This window comes from Populus euphratica, unplaced genomic scaffold, assembly GCF_000495115.2.
Source record: "Populus euphratica unplaced genomic scaffold, PopEup_1.0 scaffold247.1, whole genome shotgun sequence".
NCBI lineage: Eukaryota > Viridiplantae > Streptophyta > Magnoliopsida > Malpighiales > Salicaceae > Populus > Populus euphratica.
The window spans coordinates 271,132-290,770 of record NW_011500129.1 but is presented as its reverse complement, the minus strand read 5'-3'; the positions used below and the strand labels follow the sequence as shown (position 1 = coordinate 290,770).

Genomic DNA, 19,639 nt, shown 5'->3' with positions numbered 1-19,639 from the left:
TAGAATTTGATTTAATTTGATTTTATTTAAAATAATTTATAAAATTTTTATAATTATTATTTTATTTCCTTCAATATTTTTTTTAGATTTAATTTTTATTTTTTTAATTAATTTTTGTTTCATTTGAGATTATTTTTTAAAATTTATTTTTTTACGATTTCATTTGTTTAAGGTTTTTTTCTTCTAATTTAATCTTCGTTATTTTATTTACTATGTTTTTTTATTTGAAATTTTTTATAGATTGATCTTTTTTTTTTATGATTTCATGATCCAAGATTTAATTTGTTAATAATTCAACTTCTTCATTAAGCATGAGTCTAGAATTTCAAGGATTATAAATTTAAAAAATTAACTCAGGTTTATAAATTTTGCTAGGTTTTTTTTTTTTTACAATCAAGTAATTATATGGGCTCTATCAAAATCTAGAACCAAATAAGTTCAAACAAGTGTGGATTAGGGATTAATCCAATTACAAGCAATGATTATTTATATGAAGAGCATCTATATAGTGTTTGAATTAAACTATAAAATCCAAATACAACACTAAACATAAGGTTTAAGGTTTAATTGAGTAATGGATTATAAATCCTAGATCGTGAAATTATAAGGAAGCAATAAATAAATTAAAAATTTGTAAATAAAGCACGTAAATAAAACTATAAAAAGATTGTAAAGAAAATATGTATTTGACAATAAAATGTAAGCTAATTAAGAGATGAAATTAAATTGCAAAAGAAGAAGGGGAAGAAAAAGAAGATAAATTGCGGAGGAAACATGAGAAAACTTGTAATTAATACAGGTTGGACCAAAGAATTATAATTAATGAGAAAGTTCTTTCTAAATACTGATTTTAAGAACAAGACTACTAGTTCTACAAGAAAGGATAAAAAACATCCAGTCTTGAAGTCAGTTTCTAACTAGAAAATCTTTAATTAAGATAATTTGTAGCATCCAAGTAAAACAAATAAACTAAAGTTAAAAGGGTTTTGAATCAATATACAATTAATAAACAAGAAGATCTTGTGCACATGGATGAATAAAAAGATTTCTAGCTAGTTTATCACAAGATCATCACAATCCATTTATTTAAAAATTAAGGTCTTGTTTATTTGGTGAAAAATAGTTTTTTAAAAAGTATTTTTTAAATTTTCTTATGTTTGTTTATTATTAAAAAAATTAACTAATAAAAAATATTTTTCAATCAAAGAAAAATTTAGCGTGGTTTCTAGAAAAGTGTTTTCCTTTTATTTTGAACGGAAAATATTTTTTAGAAATTATGAAAATTTTAGAAATATCATATTATTTATTGATTATAATAAATTTGATAATTAAACTTTTAATTGCTATATATTTTATTTTGAATCTTTTTTTCTTTCAATTTCATCTTTTAGAATTTGTTTTAATTTTATTTTTATATTAACTTTGGTCCTTATTTTTATGATTTTTATTTATTTTTTTTTATTAATTAAAATTTTTTATCTATCAAATTTGGTCCTTATTCTTTTGATTGTTACTTATTTTATTTGAAATAATTTATAAAATTATAATTATAATTATTATAAGTTTTTTATGTATTAGATTTGATCCCCATTAGTTTGATTGTTATTTATTTTATTTGAGATAATTTATGAAATTAGACTTTTTTTTTTAATTTCATTCTTATTCAACTTTTAAATTTGTAAGATTTGTTTCTTATTATATTTATACACTTGAAAAAATATTAATAAGTTATTTTCCAGCTTATTTTTCATAACATAACCAAACACTGTAAAGTATTTTTTAATTTATTTTTCATGATACTAGCAAAAATTGAAAAATAATTTACTTTCTAGGAATCTATTTTTTAAAAGAAAACTATTTTCCAGCAAATAAACAATATATAAGAATATTGGTTATGTCTAACATTGGCAAAGGTAATAATCTTCTCTATCTGGATCATGCCAAGTGCTAGCTATTGATTGGACAATTCAATAACACGATGTTTATTGTTTGATTTTTTTTATTTGAGTATCAATTAAATCATAATACAGCATCACCATTAAAAATTATTAAAAATATGTTTGGGAGTGTAGTCGAATAATATTTTTCAAAAATTTTAAATTTTATTTTATTTTATTTTATTAAAAATAATTAATTTAATATATTTTTTAAATAAAAACACTTTAAAATACAATAACTATCATATTTTTAACATGTTTTAAATCCATGTTTTAACAACACCACATCTATTATAGAAATAGAACACCATTTCTTTTTAGTAAAATCTACCATTAAAGGGAATTTGTGACGAGAGATTAGATAAAGGCAATTTTTTTTGTTTTGAAATTTGGAGGGATTCGGTATTTTGAAAAGGAAAGAGAGTGTGTGGCACTTTGGGTCTTTTAAAAAGTTTAGTAGGTAAATACTTATTTAACATTGATTACATGCCTATTTAAAGAATTTCTCAGACTAGAATAATTAATTAATTCATTTTAATTAACTTAAGATAAAGTAACACAAATCTTCAAAATTTTACTATTTATAAGTTTTTATCCACCTCCTCTTAAATTAAAAATTAACTTTGTTTTTTTTTTATTAACTTAAGATAAAAAAAAATTAACTTTGTTTGAGTAAGGTGCATAAGATTAACATCCTAAACTATTTTCTAATCACTTAAAAAATCTCAAATGATACTAAATATCAGCCATTTAAGAGTGTTTGTTTTGAATAAAATATTTAATAAAAATTTATTTTATATTTTTTGTGTTTGTTTTCTGTAAAATATTTAATAGAAAAATTGATCACTATAAAATATTTTATAATTAACTTATAAACTTAATTCAATTTATTAAAAAATATTTTCAACTCATAAAATTTCATAAAATACTTTATAATTAATATTTAGCTTACAATATAATTAAACTATTTTAACAACCATCAAACCGTCTCATTGTTATTGTCACCATCATTTTCATCATTATTATCTTTAAATTATTATATTTTTACATTATTATTTACCAAGCACTGAAATATTTTTATATGTGTGAATGATATTTTGTGCAGAACAAAACCCCTCTTTTAACCTTTTTCTTTTTAATTTTGATTTTTTTATATCATAACCTTTCATTTTTATCCAAACATATTTTTAATAAAAATCTAAATTTTAGTAGCTAAGGCTTGTCTTTTCTTTGAAGTGGATGATACCATTTTTGCTAACAGGATTGATACATGAGAAAGGTTTTTCCTATGAAAAAGAAGTCGAGGGCAACATTTATTTTTATGGTCTAATCATTTTTTTTCTTTCTCATTCCATCCTTTGTGTTTAATATTTTTCTATCAACTTTGTGTTTTCCTATTCTTCTTAATGAATTTCTATTATTTTTTTCTTTTTTAATGAAATGTTTCGCAATATATTAGCTTCCGCTTTTTAAATTATTTATTTTTTTAATTGAAAAAATATTAAAATGATATTTATATATATATATATTGATGATTTTAATATGATAATATAAAAACTAAATTAAAATAATTATTTTAATATATTTTTAATTAAAATAAACACTTTAAAAATATCACTTACCAAATCACCCAATACAAAAGAAGAATATGAATTCATGTCATCAAGGCATTATAGAGTGTCATGTCATTAGGGAATTCATTGTAACATGGACTGTACTGGGAGCATTACAAGACAAACCAATAGATGCCATGAAAATGTCAGCTTTCGTGGTTGGAATGTCTTTTCCCACTCTTCTTTTCACATAATTATTGATGGCTGGAAATGGAATGACAAATAGTAGCTTTCATTCATAGCTTTTTTATGTGATGAAGTGAAGGTCTGATTGGATGCTGGACTAGAAAACAATTCGTCAGTGCGTACTTCGTTGTTCTTCTGGTGGGTTTACTTTTTTTAAGCCATCACGGGTTGTAATGATGGGAATTATGACTTATATTGTACCTCAGCCCCTTTAAAATAACTACTACTTGACCGCAATCTTGCTACATGATTTCCACTATTTATTCTCTTAGTCAAGCCTTCTAAGAATTATCTATAGAAAGTTGACTCTCTCTCTCTCTCTCTCTCTCTCTCTCTACCTACCTACCTATATATATATATATATATATATATATATAAGACACCTCTAGTTTAATGACTCAATTACATTAACCCTATAGTTTTAATTTGGAGCGAAAGTAGTTAATTCCTCGTTGAGTTATTTTGATCCTTCATGTTTAATTACAAGAAAGAAATCGAAAATTTTAGGAGAAAGTGAGTCCTCGGAAAACCACTAATGAAGGTTGAAGGGCTTTTTGAAAATTATATATGGTTGAAGAATGCTTTGAAGACTCTAAGCCTCCATGGTTGGTTGCATAGTGGACCAAAAAGTCTAGCAAATGTTTATTAGTATAAAAATTAATTTGTTCCAAAGGGAAGGTACACGAGGAATCTCATCCTTGCATTGCATACTCTAATCAAGCATATCATAATTCAAATTATTGTCTTTGGTATGTATTCGCATTAATTTCCCAACCACCACCTTTTCACTAAAGTTTATAATTTGATGATGCAATAGCCCATGGTTTTGTGTTTCATGATGTTTTGTTTTTCCTGTACATTAATATGTAATGCATGTATATATAAAATTTGTTTTTTTATGTATGTAATTTGTTATACGCATCAAAAGACTCCATGGTGGAGTCATCCTCGGTATTTTATTCCATGGGATACATAAAGTTGTGTTCGATTAAGGTCTTGGGACATGGATTACAACTACAAAAGAAATAAAAATTGTTTAATTGAAAAGACATAGGTATGAAGATAAAATGAACTATTTTTTTTTTTCTATGATGGTAACCAAACATGACCACTAGAAAATAAAAAAAAGAAAACTATTTGAAGAAGCTTAAAGGAGTCTATATATTAGATACTAGCATTTGGGAGAAGAATAGAATGTTGTTGTGAAACCAAGGCCTATGTTGTCCTTGAATATAGCTTTTGATTGTTGTAAGAGATAGAGATAATATAGATAATAAAAACAAGTCAAAATATGAGATGAAAATAGAATTATGTATGATTGTACAAGACAAGGTGATTATTTCTATATCTTTTTTAATTAATAGTGAATAGGATAAAATATAAAAAAATCTTTTACTTTTAATATGTTTTTTTATTAAATTTACATATTTAAAAAATAATTAGTGTTTTTTTTGTTTATGTAAAGTGTTAAAATCAATAATATTATAATAATTCAAATTATAAAATCCGGATTGACCTGACCTGACCTAACATAGTAGAAAACTTGGATAAACCCATGACCTGGTCAACCCAAGGTCAAAACCACATAAAAAATATTTTGAATTTTGAATTTTTTTTTAAAAACAATGTTATTTTAATCAATTTTTTTTTTTAAAACATGAAGTGAACTTAGGTTGACCCTCCTCATTCATGACCCCCAGAGTAAAACCCATATAAAAAGTTATTTTGATTTTTTTTCTCAAAACAATATCATTTTGATCTTTTTTTTTTTATAAAAAAAGTAAACAATATCATTTTGATCTTTTTTTTTTTTAAAAGCATGAGATTAACTTGGGTTGACCCTTTTAACCCATGATCTAAGACTTATCCTAAATCAATAACTCTTATGTTGATTATAATAATTTTTATTTTTATTTTTATATACCTTAATTAAACTCAATAACTCTTATGTTGATTATAATAATTATTATTTTTTTTTTATATACCTTAATTAAATAATTTTAGAATTAAGAGTTTTTTTATAAGAATATTTTAGTAATAGAAAAATAATAATTATTTTCCATAGAAATATATATTTTTATACCTTATATTTTGAAAATACAGAAACTAACTTCAAAATTATTTGAAGGATAAATTTATTTTTATATATTTGACTTTATTTATATTTATTGAACTAAATATATTTATGTTATATTATTTCTTTCTTGGAACATCAACCAAACAATAAGCAAGAGATAGACAAGGTGTGTGGTTTGAGCTTTAGACCATCGGATTGGTTATAACATGATGAGAATGAAATATCCAAAGTGCTCCTCTACGCAACTTGCAGAAAAAGCTTTGCTTTTGGAGAGAAAGTAGGGAAAAAGTCTCGCAGAGTTTTATATTGCTTATGCTGCCTTGAATTTTTGGGGTCCTGCGGGGGCACCATGAGTAGGAGGTGCAAAGCGATACCTGATGGGAGCAGCAGGCTTGCTTTTCATGGAGGTTCGCATAAACACCATCAATGTCAGTGCCAACGATCAGCAGCAACGAAAGCGAGGAGACGAAAGAATAATTATTAAAAAATAAAAAAATATTATTGTAAATTAAAAATATTTTAAATCATAACTATAACCACCAATCCCAAATAAAACCAAACAGAACAGGAATAGCAAGTTCAACTGTGTCTGAAAATTTGATTTTCCCTGATGTAGACTGACATTTTTAAGAAATTTCTTCGTCTTATAAAAGCAATAAGAACAGGGGAAGAAGATACAAAGCTTTTTGGAAGGGACTACTAGTTAATTTTTAAAATATTTTTTATTTAAAAATAAATTAAGTAATATTAACAAATTAATATGATTTAAAAATATAAAATTATTTTAGAAAACACTGACAAACAATGGCTGTGTCAAATTCAGTGAAAGCAGACGGTGGAAAGCCATCCGAATGGTTACCAAAACTGTCCCCGTTGCTTAAAAATGCGTTTGGCAAATACTCATTGTCTTTGCTTGTACGGCAACATGAGGGGATGGGTTATGTCAGATTTTATGCAAGGGTCTGATAATTTAGGTTTCAGCATGGCTAATCTATTGAACTGTTTTAGAAGTGTAATTGTAGTTTTTTTTTAAAAGTTATTTTTAATATTAATTTATTAAAATAATTTAAAAAATAAAAATTTTAAGTAAAAAAATTTTAACTTTTTTTTTTAAAATACTTCTGAAACATAAAAATAAATAAAATAATTTAAAAAATAAAAATTTTAAGTTAATTTTTTTTTTAAAAAAACTTTTGAAACATAAAAATAAACAGAATTTATCAAATAAAAAATGAAAATTTTATACGTGTTATGTCTTGTGTTGTGCTTTTTAAAAATAATTTTAATTAAAAATATATAAAAATATGTTTTTTCATATATTTTTTAAAATTTTTGATATTGATATATCAAGATTACCCAAGAATATAAAAACTATTAATTTAATATTTTTTTAGATTTTGTGAACTATTATTCAAAAGTTGTTTTTTTATAAAAATGTTCGGTAAAAAAAACCTGAAATAAACCTTTTGAAGAAAAAATAATACAAGTTAGAATTCTTCAGACAAAAGTTATGATTTTCACGGTTTATTAAAGCAAAATTTTAACTCAAATTTATAAAAATTTTGTTATTTAAGTAAAAAAAAATTAATTAAGCATACATAGACATGGCTTTTATTTAAATAAGAAAGTAAGAAACAAATTAAATTAATTTATAAAAATCATACGAAATGAAACCCATTATACCATCCCTCTTCGGATGAGTATTTCTTCAAGAGCAATTTTTTTTTTTTTTTGGCATGGAAGGGATTTATATAATCTTACCGTGATTAAATTAAGGGTTAAATTTCTAAACCCACCTAAGTGCTTAGTTAGATTCTCTTTTAATGAGCAGTCAAATCAAAATTTTCACATTCAAGAAACAGAGAACCAACCCATTGATTGATTACTTGCTTGAAGGAGATGCAAAAATAATGCACTAGTCTTCGGCACGATTGACATTAGCCTTTGAAAGGTATCTCTGCAAAACAACACAAGAAAGCATATGGAATTCAATGGCACAGTCAGTCACTAAAACATCTTGTAGGATCTTCTGCCACTTAACTTTGCTATCTCATTATTGAACCAAAGTGAAAAGAAGAACACTGTCGATCCTCATGAACAGAACAAAGTGCAATGGAAAGAGAATGAAAGCATTGGATTCTTGACCCAGTGGCCCTTACTCTCAAGCTTCAGTCAAGATTCCATTGTCAAATTCATTCATCTAATCGAATCGAATGCATAAAGGCATCAAGAAAGGAATGATATTTGAAAGGGATAAAAAATCTGATATGTGATCAAAGCAAATTTGGACAGAGGATTTGTACAAGAAAACTGCTGCTTACTTTGATCAAAGGAATATTACAAGTGCACAAAACAATATCACAGGTGACATAGTCTGAATACCGAACACATCAGAAACCATTCTGAGTTTTGTTTTATTTTTCTTGAGCAGACAGACTTTTTCAATCCAATTCTTCATACTTCAGATTGTACTTCATCCACCATGTGAACTAGGATGCTGCATCATGCATGTCAAACCAGCAACTCAATAATTGAAGAATACCCCATCTAGCCATTACCCTTTCATGCTCAAGGACAATTCAGTATGATTCTTATGCAAATTTCATTATTCAAAACACAAAGAACAAATAGAAAGTCCCTTGCGACCATCATCAAGTTCCAAACCTTGCGACAATAATTTAATTCCAAACACAAACAGGATATTCACAGGTAATAACAAGGCAAGCTTCACATAAACGAGCTTCCTTTTGGTTCGATGATTAGATTTGAATGCAAAATCACAGCGTAAGCCAAGTGATTGTTCTGTAAGAGTCCATTAAATATGGACTAACTTGAGCCCTCATTGACATATTCACAATAAACCATGATTGAGGAAAGACAAAGCTACCCAACATACTGTATAACATATACCATATCAATGCCTTCAGAGCCCTAAATTCTCCACTTCATCTTATGACCTTAGTGATGCTGCATTGATTGCATCTGAAAAATCAAATTGTAAGGACCGAACTGATATCCTGGAAGTGTTCCTCCAAGCAGATTTTGCTCCTGGAGCTTGGGTCCATATGAGGACATCCCACAGATAGGTGCCATCAACAAATTGCCATTTGCTGGATTGAAAACTGTGGCTGTTCCTTCATTTTGGGGTTTCCAGTCAAATAGCTCTTTAACCATGCCAGTTGTTATTGGTGGTGCCTGAGATTGCTTGGTTGAGGTTGAATGACCTGGAGATGATGGATTTCTATTTTCTGGTGATGGAGATCTGGCATCTGGAAGATTGACAGTAGTGATATCATGGATACTAGATCTCCTCTTGTCCTTCCCTCCAGTACTTTGCCTAATAAAATACTTTTGTGCATGGCTAGCCACCTGCGTTGGCGTCCTAGTAGTCACATAATTGCGGGAGATATTTCTCCAATCCCCCTTACCATACTTTTGAAGACCCAAAAGAAACTGCCTGCAGTTTATGTCAAGTATCTTCAACATAAGACACCAAAACACATGAAAAGTACATTGGTAGATGAAAGAAATATCTTTAGGAAAGCAAGGCTTAAACAATTCTACAGCAGATTGACATCTTCAAAATGTTGAATTTCGCTATAAAGATTTATAGAGAAGAATACGCTTAGGTCAATCATAAGCTAAAATGCAAAGTTAGTCATTAATCTCCTCTCAATTACCTCAGCAAGATGGCAAATGACAACTCAATTCCAGAACAAAACAACACAGAAAAAGAACAAGTTTTATTAACTATCACTGTCGCAAAATTAAAAGGAAGAGACAATAGCATTACAATCTAAGAAATGTAATTTACCTGTGCTCCTCCTCTGTCCATGGCACACCTTTCTTCCTTTCCTGCTCAGAAGGCCGAGTCGCCGTGCCCCTCTTACCTCCAGGACTATAAAATTGCTCCAACTCTTCATACCCATGATTACTCACCCACTCTAATGTGAAACAATCACTATTATATCCAGGAATTGGGATGAGTCCTGCCTCTATATCACTAACATCTTCCTCCAATTCCCTGTACTGTTTGATGACATCACCTACAGTCTTGCCTGGAATCATGGCTGCCACCTTCAGCCACCGATCAGGCGTATCCTTGTCATGCAAAGCCAAAGCATTCTCAAACTGCTTGTTCTCTTCAGGGGTCCATTTTGTTCCCCCGCTTTCGTGAAAAAACCAGTTTGAATTCTGTAAATACGAGGCCGGAGACAGGATTCCAATGCCCCGATTCATAGTTGTAAGCAGTCACAGTGTACAATCAAAGCCAAAGAAGAGATGATTTATAAAAACATAAAAGAGGCACACTCACTCGGTTTTCCTCTCTCTCTTTGAATTCAAAGAGAGAGAGAATGACCAAATGGGAAATGCAGAGAAGTGGAGAATTTTATGATCAAATAGCCATTAGATTAGAATCTTGAGAAACCTTCTTTTTTACAAATTGAGGAATCTTGAAAAGTTTGCAACTTTCCAAAACCCAAGGAAAATTCTTGAAGCAATAACAATATCCAGATCCTAATATTTATTCCATTAATAAACCCAAGTACCAAACCACAACAATTTCAAGAAAGAAAAAGAAAAAACCTTTTCAAATTTCAAAAACGAAAACAATATTCTTAACCATAAATCTTGAAACTTCGAAGTTCAAACTTTAAACCCAAAAAAAATGGGATTAAGACTTTGGTTTAAAAGATACTAAAAGTGAGCAATAGCAAAAACCAAAAAGACCCAATTGAGGAAAAAACAGAGAAAAGAAAGATGCCCTCTAGAATTAGTGGAGAAAATGGCCAAAAAGGAAGAAAAACTGGTGCTTTGCTAGCTTTATTCTTTTTTCCCTCACTATAAGCTAAAAGGCTTGAAAAAAGAAAATGGTGGTGCCTGAGAGAACTCAAGCATGCCAACTCTTTCTTGCTACTGCTAATTGCAAAAAGAGGATCCGTGGAAACAGAAATGAGCAAAGAGAAGAGAGTGTGAAGTGGTTAAGGGTGTTGCGTTGTGATTGGTGGGTTTGGTGTTCGTAGGCGTTGCAGCTGAGCAAAGTTTCCTCCCTTGATAAAATTTGTTAGAAGAGGAAGAGTGGCCCGACCAAGTTGAGAACTGACAAGGATAAGCTGTGATTGGCTAGGTGGTGGAATAAGGGGAGTATGGGTTTTCTAGTAATTTCGGTACACTAAAGTGTATCCGCTTTCTCGATGTTGACGTCTAGCTGGAAGAAAGATGCGTTTATTTAGTAAAGAGAAGCTAATCAACTTTTCTACTTATATATATATATATATATATATATAGACACACACACACACGAAATCAAGAGTTGTTTTCTTCCCTTGGGGCCAAAGCCAACTTCTAACAACAATCCTTTTACTTTTGAGACAGTTCAACAATCTTTTTTACATGAGATACAGTAAACAATCTTTTATTACAAGATTAAGAATCTCATTAAGAATGAGATGCCGTATAAATTATATTTTTTTAAAATTTAAAATATTTGTTATTTAAAATAATTTTTTATATTTTTAAACCATTTTAATATAATAGTTTCAAAAATAATTTTTATATAATAAAAAAATATAATTTTAATATAATTCTAAAAAAACATTTTAAAAAATAATTATAACTATACTCCTAGAGGTGTTTGAAAGTTTATTTTTTTACAAAAAAATCTTTGAATTTTATTTTTATATATATTTTTTAAATTAAAATTTTATATAAATAAAAAACATTATCACAATCACTTAAATCTATACATTACCTAAATTAAATGTTTATGAATAAAAGGAAGTGCTTGTATAATTCATTACCGTAACTAGTTTAGTTCATTCATTAATAATTTGATTCCTTATATGTATATAATGGGCCAATTGAGCCATTAACAACCAAGGCTCCAATATGGATTCCAATTTTATCATAATATAATTTAAAGCTCTGTATCATTTTACCAAAATTGGATTTTATGTGTAGAATTGAATTTTTGACTGTATTTATAGGGTTTCTTTATGGATTTGTTTTTATAATTCACGGGTTGATTTATAAGTCAACACCTTAGGATATAATAATAAATATTTATTATATAAAAGTGGCAAGTGCAAACTAGATTCAACCCTATTTGTAAAAATAAGATTATGAATATAGTAGTTTCAAGGGGTGTTTGAGATAATGATAACATAAGCCTTTTAAAATATTTTTTATATGAAAATATATCAAAATAATATATTTTTTTAATTTTTTTAAAATATTTTTGATATCATCACATTAAAATAATTTAGAAACACCAATTCACGCAAATAAACAGGATGAAACATCTTTTTTTAACAGCCATTGACATTTCTAGCCAACAAATCATAAGTATAGAAAGAATAAAAAAGATTTTTTTTTGTTGGCAAAGTTGAAAAGGATGTTGCATCTTCGCATCTTTTTGGTGAAGAATTGTATGATGTGGTGTCATAGTATGGTGATGTTGTGTTTGGTTTCTAGTCCAATAAACAGAAGTTTCTTGATTTTGGTTTAACCCACAACTAGGTAAAACAAAGTATTTTCTAGAAGCTTTCTTATTGGAAGACCAATATTCTTTGTCATAACTTCGACTTCATGTATATAGAAAAGAACGTGTTTAAAAACATTTTCAATATGGTCATGGACGTGAAGGATAAGATAAAGGATAATATCAAAGCTAAAATTGATTTATCTTTGTTTTGTAACTGTAAAAATATGGTTTGTCTTTTGATGGGTCACAGGTTGCAAAGCCCATAGCATTTTATATCTATAAAATCATTGATTTTATTTTTTTTACTAATAGAATTAACAATAAATGATGGAATTACCGACAAACATTATATTGATGGATGCCTTTTGTTGGTGAATTAGTCAATAAAATTTTTACTGGTAGAATGGTAATCACAAGCTGATGGAAAAAATTTATCGGTAAAATTATTAAATATTGTAATGTTATGTAATATAACTGGTGATGGTGTCTTTTAAGGTATTGTGGATTTAAGGTTTGATGGTTGATTAAAGATGAAGATGAGGTTAGGTTTGACGTGATATGTTTTATGTTATGGTGATTAGTCTATGTAAATGTGTTATTGGGGCTGTGTTGTTAATGTGAGTGATGGTTTCTTGAGATATTATGATTCAGTTTGGCCAATTATTGTTGATGTTGTGCTCATTTAGGTCATAGGTCGTTGAGAGGCAGAGAATTAATGGTGGAAGGAACATTTTGGAATGGTTGAAATAATCAAGTAGTTTTTTCATCTTACAACTTTGATTAACCCCAATTTCATTTATAAATATCATTTATGCATAGAAAAGAGAGAGAAAACATGATTTTGCATTCATATAGAAAGGGAGAGGAAACACATGAGAAGAATGATGACAAACTTGAGATATTTCACTTATAAAAGCATTTTTGGACATTAAATAAATTACAACGGCAAACTTGCAATATTTCAAGATCTTTATATTAACAGAGTTCACGTGTTTCTGAATTAGTATATAAAGTGTTATCAATTATATAAACCAAGTCCCCAAGGGACGTGGCGTGATGACAAAGGGTTTGAAATCTGTATAGCAAGTCTCGAGTTCGAGTCAGAGCGTGTATCTCTTGTCAGAACCTAAGACAATCGGGGTTTTACTCGCTCACCTAGGCTCACAAAGTGTACTTTCTGGAGGGTGGGTATAAAAACAATAAAAACAATATATATATATATATATATATATATATAAACCAAGTTTATCGATTCCACTATGGTTGACATTCTTTTTATTTATTTTTGTTTAGAATGATAGATTTTGGTTTCAAAACATTTTGGTGTACTGTTTTGAAATTGTATTGTTCACACACACACATTAATTTAACATTTATAATTTCAATTTAAATTCAAAGATAAATTAACTTAAAATTGTACAATTCAAATTTCAAACATAATGTTAAGTATCTAAACATAATTTTAAAATTTAAACATTTATATTTAGTAACTAGTAGATCATTGGTCTGTGCTATATTGTAAGGCAGATCAATTTTTTAACATGAAAAGAAATATCAAAGCATAGCTAACGTTTTTCTAGTAGAAAAAATTTAAACCGTGTGGAAGTTGACCAAATAGACTCAATGGGCCCAAAGACAATTTGGATGCCTGCTAAAAATATAGTTTGACTACATGAAATTCAAGACGATATCATTTTTTTTTAAATATTGAGACAACATATTGGATTGTTCCAGGTCAACTTCGATTGACCTTCCAAATCCATAACTCAAGTTATAAAATAATAAAATAATAAAAACCCCAAATAAAACAAATCAAAATAAATTATAAAGTTTTGTTCATAATAAACTCATTATTAAATGATAAATTGGAAAAATAAACCAATCTAAAAAAAACCACAATAGAAAGATCTAAGTCTACTGTGGTTAATTCACAAAATTTACGATTCGAGTTATGAGACTAGGATAACTCATAAAAAATAAACTAAAATAAATGATAAAACCTACTTCATAATAAATCAAATGTTGAAGATCTTGGATGATGAAACTGAAAAAAAAAAGAAAAAGAAATACTCGAGTCAATTGAGTTAACTCTCCAAACTAATAACATTAGTCATGAGAATAAGATAACCATAAAACAAAAAAGCAATCCACAGCAAAATAAAAGTTCCATCTTTAGTAAACTAAATGTTAAGGGAAAAACATAGATTTAGAAAAAAAACAAAAACAAAAAACATAATTTATTGAACGAAATAAACATAATAAAACTAAAACATCTTAGCCTGAATTAGGCCAAGAAATCTAAAATGAAAAAAAATTCAAAGCGAGAGGAAATCTATTTTGGGTTGTTATGTTTTTTGAAATTGTACAAGATAAACTGGTTATTACTAGATAAATAAAATGAATTTGATAACCTTGATATAAATAGTAATATATAAATTATAATTTTTTAAATATGAAGGGTAAAGTGTTACTACAATTAAACCTTAGGAGTTTTAAGGTGATTTTCCCTTTTAATAATTTTTTTATAAAAATTTAATAACATTTTGATTATATAAAAACAACCCTTTATAGTTATATTACAAATAAAGAGTAATGTAGTCTATCAGTGTATTTTGCAATTATACATAAATGTCCACAAAGGCATTTTGTTAAGACATCGAACCTAAGTTGAGTGGATTAAGTTTAGAGAGTCAACTTAATCTAGGTGACTCTTAATCTAGGATTCTTATATGTTCAAATAAGTTGGGTCTGAATTTTATTTTGATCCTTCTTTCCTACACTTTTCATTTTATTCCCTATTCTTCCTTTTTTTTCTCTCTTAATTTTAATTTTTCTTATTTTGACTTCCCTCCCATTAAGATATTAATAAAAAAAAGTGAGAATCATGAAATGGGTGCATGAATGGCTATAATGCATCAAAAACTCATTTTCTTTGATTTTTTTTCTTTTTATGAGAAAATAATGATAAATAACCGGGTTATGATATAACCAATATAGCCATTCAATATTTACTTTGTTTAATTTCATACTTATGTTTTTTTTAACAGCAACTTAATCAACAATATTTGGTTATAATTTACATGCAATTATCTTATAGTTAAAATATACAAAAAATTGATATGAAATGATATTAGATTCTATTTTTAAGATCACTAGTCTTTTTACAACATTTTTTCCTGCCATTCTTTAAATGACATGGAATAATCTTTATTATATATCTCAAAAGAAAAGGAATATAGGGAGGCAATTGACTTGAAGAAGAAATAACAAACTTTTAGATGTAGATTGTTTGGGATGAATAGCCCATCGGTGATTTAGTGAATCAATGAGCCATGAGGACCTATATGGTGATTGAAAACTATTTTTTTTTCTTGACTTCTTCTTGTATGCTGTTTTTTTTTTTTGTGTTCTCATGACTTTTTAAGGATACATATGTTATCTATTTAATTGTATTGTGCTCTTTGTAACTAGGTTTTGATTTATTATTATATATACCCACAAAGGGCTTTGATTTATTATTATTATATATAGTTACAAAGCCTTTGATCTTGGAATGTGCTATTAAAAATAAAAGAACTTCTTGAAATGATTGATTTAATGAATAAGAGAGAGAGAACCACTTTTATTATATAGTTCAAAGTCTAAACCAAAACTCAAAATCTAAGCTAAAATGTAAGCACCAATTTAGAATAAAAGAGAACAATTGTTTGCAAACTTACGTAAAATTTAAAATTAAAATAATATTCTATCATAAAGTTATCTTTGTGACAATATCTATAACTTTCTTTCTTATCAAATCTAGCATTTAGAAATGCTGATTTCCAATCTTGTAACTTTTCTTATAAGATTGATTTTTTTTTCTTTCTTGACTATCTATAATTTTTTCTATCCTTATGGATTTTTTGAAGGCTATTTGTGCTTTTCATTTACTAATACTTTGCGCTCTTCATAATTCAACTTTAGCTATTTTAATGTACTTATTAGGGTTTGACTTTTTAATGAAAACTGTAAACAAATCTCTAGAAAGGAGGGCATGGATTTATAAATCAAATAGAGTTATCCTTATCTTATAATTATGGCATAACCTTTATAGCTAAAAAAATGTTTTTGAACATGAGTTTGGAAGAAAAAAGAAATTATGTGCAAGGTTACAAGATTGCAACATTCTAAAGCTAATTTCCTCTTATGAATATGGGAAAATGGTTAATGACACAAATTCTATTTTTATAATGATGTGATGTGGTGGGACACATATCAATAAGTTTAAAAAGAATATGGATATGTTAAACAATCTTTCTAGCAAAAACATATTTAACTTTTGATCTGACTATTAAATTAAGATAGAATTTTCCCAAGATGTTCTACAAACTCAGTTCTAAAGGTGGTAATCTAGATTTAGCAAGCTAACATTATTTTCATGTTCAAATTCGACTTAGAAAATGCTTTGCATTTTTTTCCTAGTTATCTTAAGATGTCTTTCCTAATTAGGTTTTAAAATTTTATTTTGTTTATGTTTCCTTACTTAGATTGTTTAGATTCCTATTTAAATAACCTTGCATGCTATTTTTCAATAAAGTGATTTCATATTGTTCAAAATCTATAAAACATAGATTTTCTCTATAGTTCATAATTGTAATCTAGGACTTTATAAATCTTTATTTTCTATCTTTTACTATATACTGTATCAGTTGTTAATAAGCAAGGTAGCTTGTTTGGTGGTAGAAGATATTTATGACATCTTTTTATTTTATGGTGCAGAATAAAGGCCATCTATGAAACTATGAGGTCTTAAGAGAGTAATGAGAACCATATCATGATTGGATAGATTAGTTGTCATGGAGTGGTACAAATAAGGATCATAATAAGAAGAGGGATGTGCTTATGACTTACCTTAGGGTGAATTAAACCCTATATTTATTCCTAAAAACCCATATTGACATTATGTTCATTTGCTTATGACTTACCTTAGGGTGAATTAAACCCTATATTTATTCCTAAAAACCCATATTGACATTATGTCCATTTGAAGAGTGGCATATATAACAAACAATGAACTGAAAACTTAGTTTGCAATTAGCTTTTTTATGAATGAATTCCTAATTTCAATAAATTCCTTCCTTTACATATTGTTTTGAAAAAAATATTTATTAGATGTTTGTTAAAGTTGGAAGCATACTTTCAACTAAAAAAAATTCTTAGTTAGCAGAAGGTAAACTTTCCATGATGCAAACTTGCTTATGATGCTAGGATTGGTGATCCATATTCTAGAAATGCTAATAAACATATAGTTTCATCATGAAGAACTATGAGAAAATTAATAACTTTAGAGTTTATACAAGATGATTACAAAGAGATTTTATATTAAGCATATAAATAATTAAATTACCATAACTTGTTTTTTTTTTGTTCAAAATTTTTAAATAGTACCAAGGAAAAACATAAAAATAATTAAAGCAAGAACTTATTGCATCTTAGTATTGAATAAAAATATTGTTGAGGGATATATTTGTTTCACTAGATTATGAGTGGAAACCAAAGATTATTGTTAACCTTAATTTGCAAGGTAATGAATTTTATAAAGAACAAAGGGTTGAATTTGAGACATAAGTCTCTAATTTTGAAATTTCAAAGTTATCCCATCATGCTAAAGATAAATTGGTTGAAAAAAGAGCTAAAAATACAACTTTAGTCTTTATAAGTTAAGTTAGAGAAGAAAACAGTAAGCTATAATCCTTCGATCATGGGTGTTATAAACAAAGACATAGAGAGCACAATGATATTTGAAAAGTCACTAAAAAATATGGTAGAAGATTACTTGGGGTTTTTTTCCATAAAAAAGGTCAAAGGATAAAAGCAGCTTGAATACAAGCTGACTAAAAATGACGATGCTTCTTTACTAACATCTGATAAGATGGTCAAATTTGAGGTAAAGGAAAGGAGGCAAGAATTACAAATGGGTTTCATAGATGAAAAAAGTGTAACATAAGATATGAATTCTCATTTAGCTTACACATATTATAAATTAGATTTTAAAATCAGTATGTTAAAGACATTCTAACTTGTGGACAAACTAGCCACAATACTATATTTGAAGTGTATATTTTTTTTGAATAAAAAGGTTCAATTTCTAATAGTAAAATTGAGAATGAGTTTTTCTCACATAAAGGAGCTTAACTTGATATGCATATTAACAAGTTTGAAAAGAAGTTTAGATGCTTTAACAAATATTTCAGATAAAAAAACACTACAAGATTTCACAGTTTTATCGATAGAAATATTCCATTGGTATGTGATTAAGAGTTCGCCGGTAATTTATTTACCAACGTCCTTACTAATAGAATACTTTCATCGGTTTTCCTTCCATTGCTATATCAATTAGCAACATAAAAAAAAATTTTATGATGGTTTTATAGACAAAAATTACGCGCAAAAAAAAGTTTCCCGCTTGAAATATACCAACGGATTTTTCCCATCGGTGATAGTGTGACATACTGACGGATACATACCGTCGGTAAAGTTGTCGGTGAGTGTTTGAAATACCGATCGAAAATATTCGTCTATACATTCGTCGGTCATTGTGGCAAGTACTATCAAATACCGACGGATTAAGTCCGTCGGTAAAGTTGTCGATGAGTGTGAAATACCAACCGAATATATCCTTCTATAAATTCATAGGTGAATGTGGTAGCAACTGTCAAATGTCAATGGATATAGTCTGTTTGTAAAACCCTTTGTGATTATTTTTAAATATGTTTTTTTAAAAATATTTAGAATACATAATATAAAATTATATAAATTAATGGTAATAAAAACCAATTATGCAAATATAATTTTTATTAAACATTAAAAATAAAAAAGTAAAGTTAAATAATATTCATTACAAACTGATTGTGTTTCAAAAAAAAAAATAAATGAACCATTACAGGCAAATAATATTTATTACAACTTAATATAAAAGTGGAGGACGAGGTTGGTGGTTATATGGCCAAAAAGGATGAGGCGCACATGTATCACCAGTTTGTGATGCCATGTTCATGACCATTTTGTGAAGTTGTTCATGATGTGCTTTGAGTTGTGCATTCTCCACTTTAAGTTGTGCATTCTCCGCTTTAAGTTGTGCATGCTCCGCTGATAGGTGGTTGTATTTTTTGGTAAGTTGAGCTATATGTTGCTGCAATGCCACGAACTTCTTAGATTGAGTGTTCGATATTGATTGGGAGCTCCCAATGATTGAAACACTATGAGCCACCTGCAACTTCTTGGTTGTAGTGTTGGAAGCCCGTAAACCTGATTTTTATCGGGTCCACCGGACGATCCAACATTTATCCACAGATCTGGATCG

General features: G+C 27.8%; 1 protein-coding gene across 1 annotated transcript; it reads right to left on the bottom strand.

The window, feature by feature from the left end:
- Positions 1-8,439: 8,439 nt before the first annotated feature.
- On the bottom strand, positions 8,440-10,917 carry LOC105110348 (transcription factor DIVARICATA-like). The gene is made up of 2 exons (XM_011005363.1): positions 9,628-10,917; positions 8,440-9,270 (listed from the first exon to the last, which is right to left on the bottom strand). Exons 1-2 carry the CDS (start codon positions 10,050-10,052, stop codon positions 8,772-8,774), a joined length of 924 nt encoding a protein of 307 aa, XP_011003665.1. The 5' UTR covers positions 10,053-10,917; the 3' UTR covers positions 8,440-8,771.
- Positions 10,918-19,639: the final 8,722 nt, after the last annotated feature.

Bases quoted from the DNA above. Each gene is read 5' to 3' on its own strand.
- LOC105110348 (XM_011005363.1), bottom strand. From the start codon at position 10,052: ATGAATCGGGGCATTGGAATCCTGTCTCCGGCCTCGTATTTACAGAAT. The intron at 9,271-9,627 runs GTAAATTACATT...CATAAACTGCAG, and splicing joins TGGACAGAGGAGGAGCACAG to GCAGTTTCTTTTGGGTCTTC.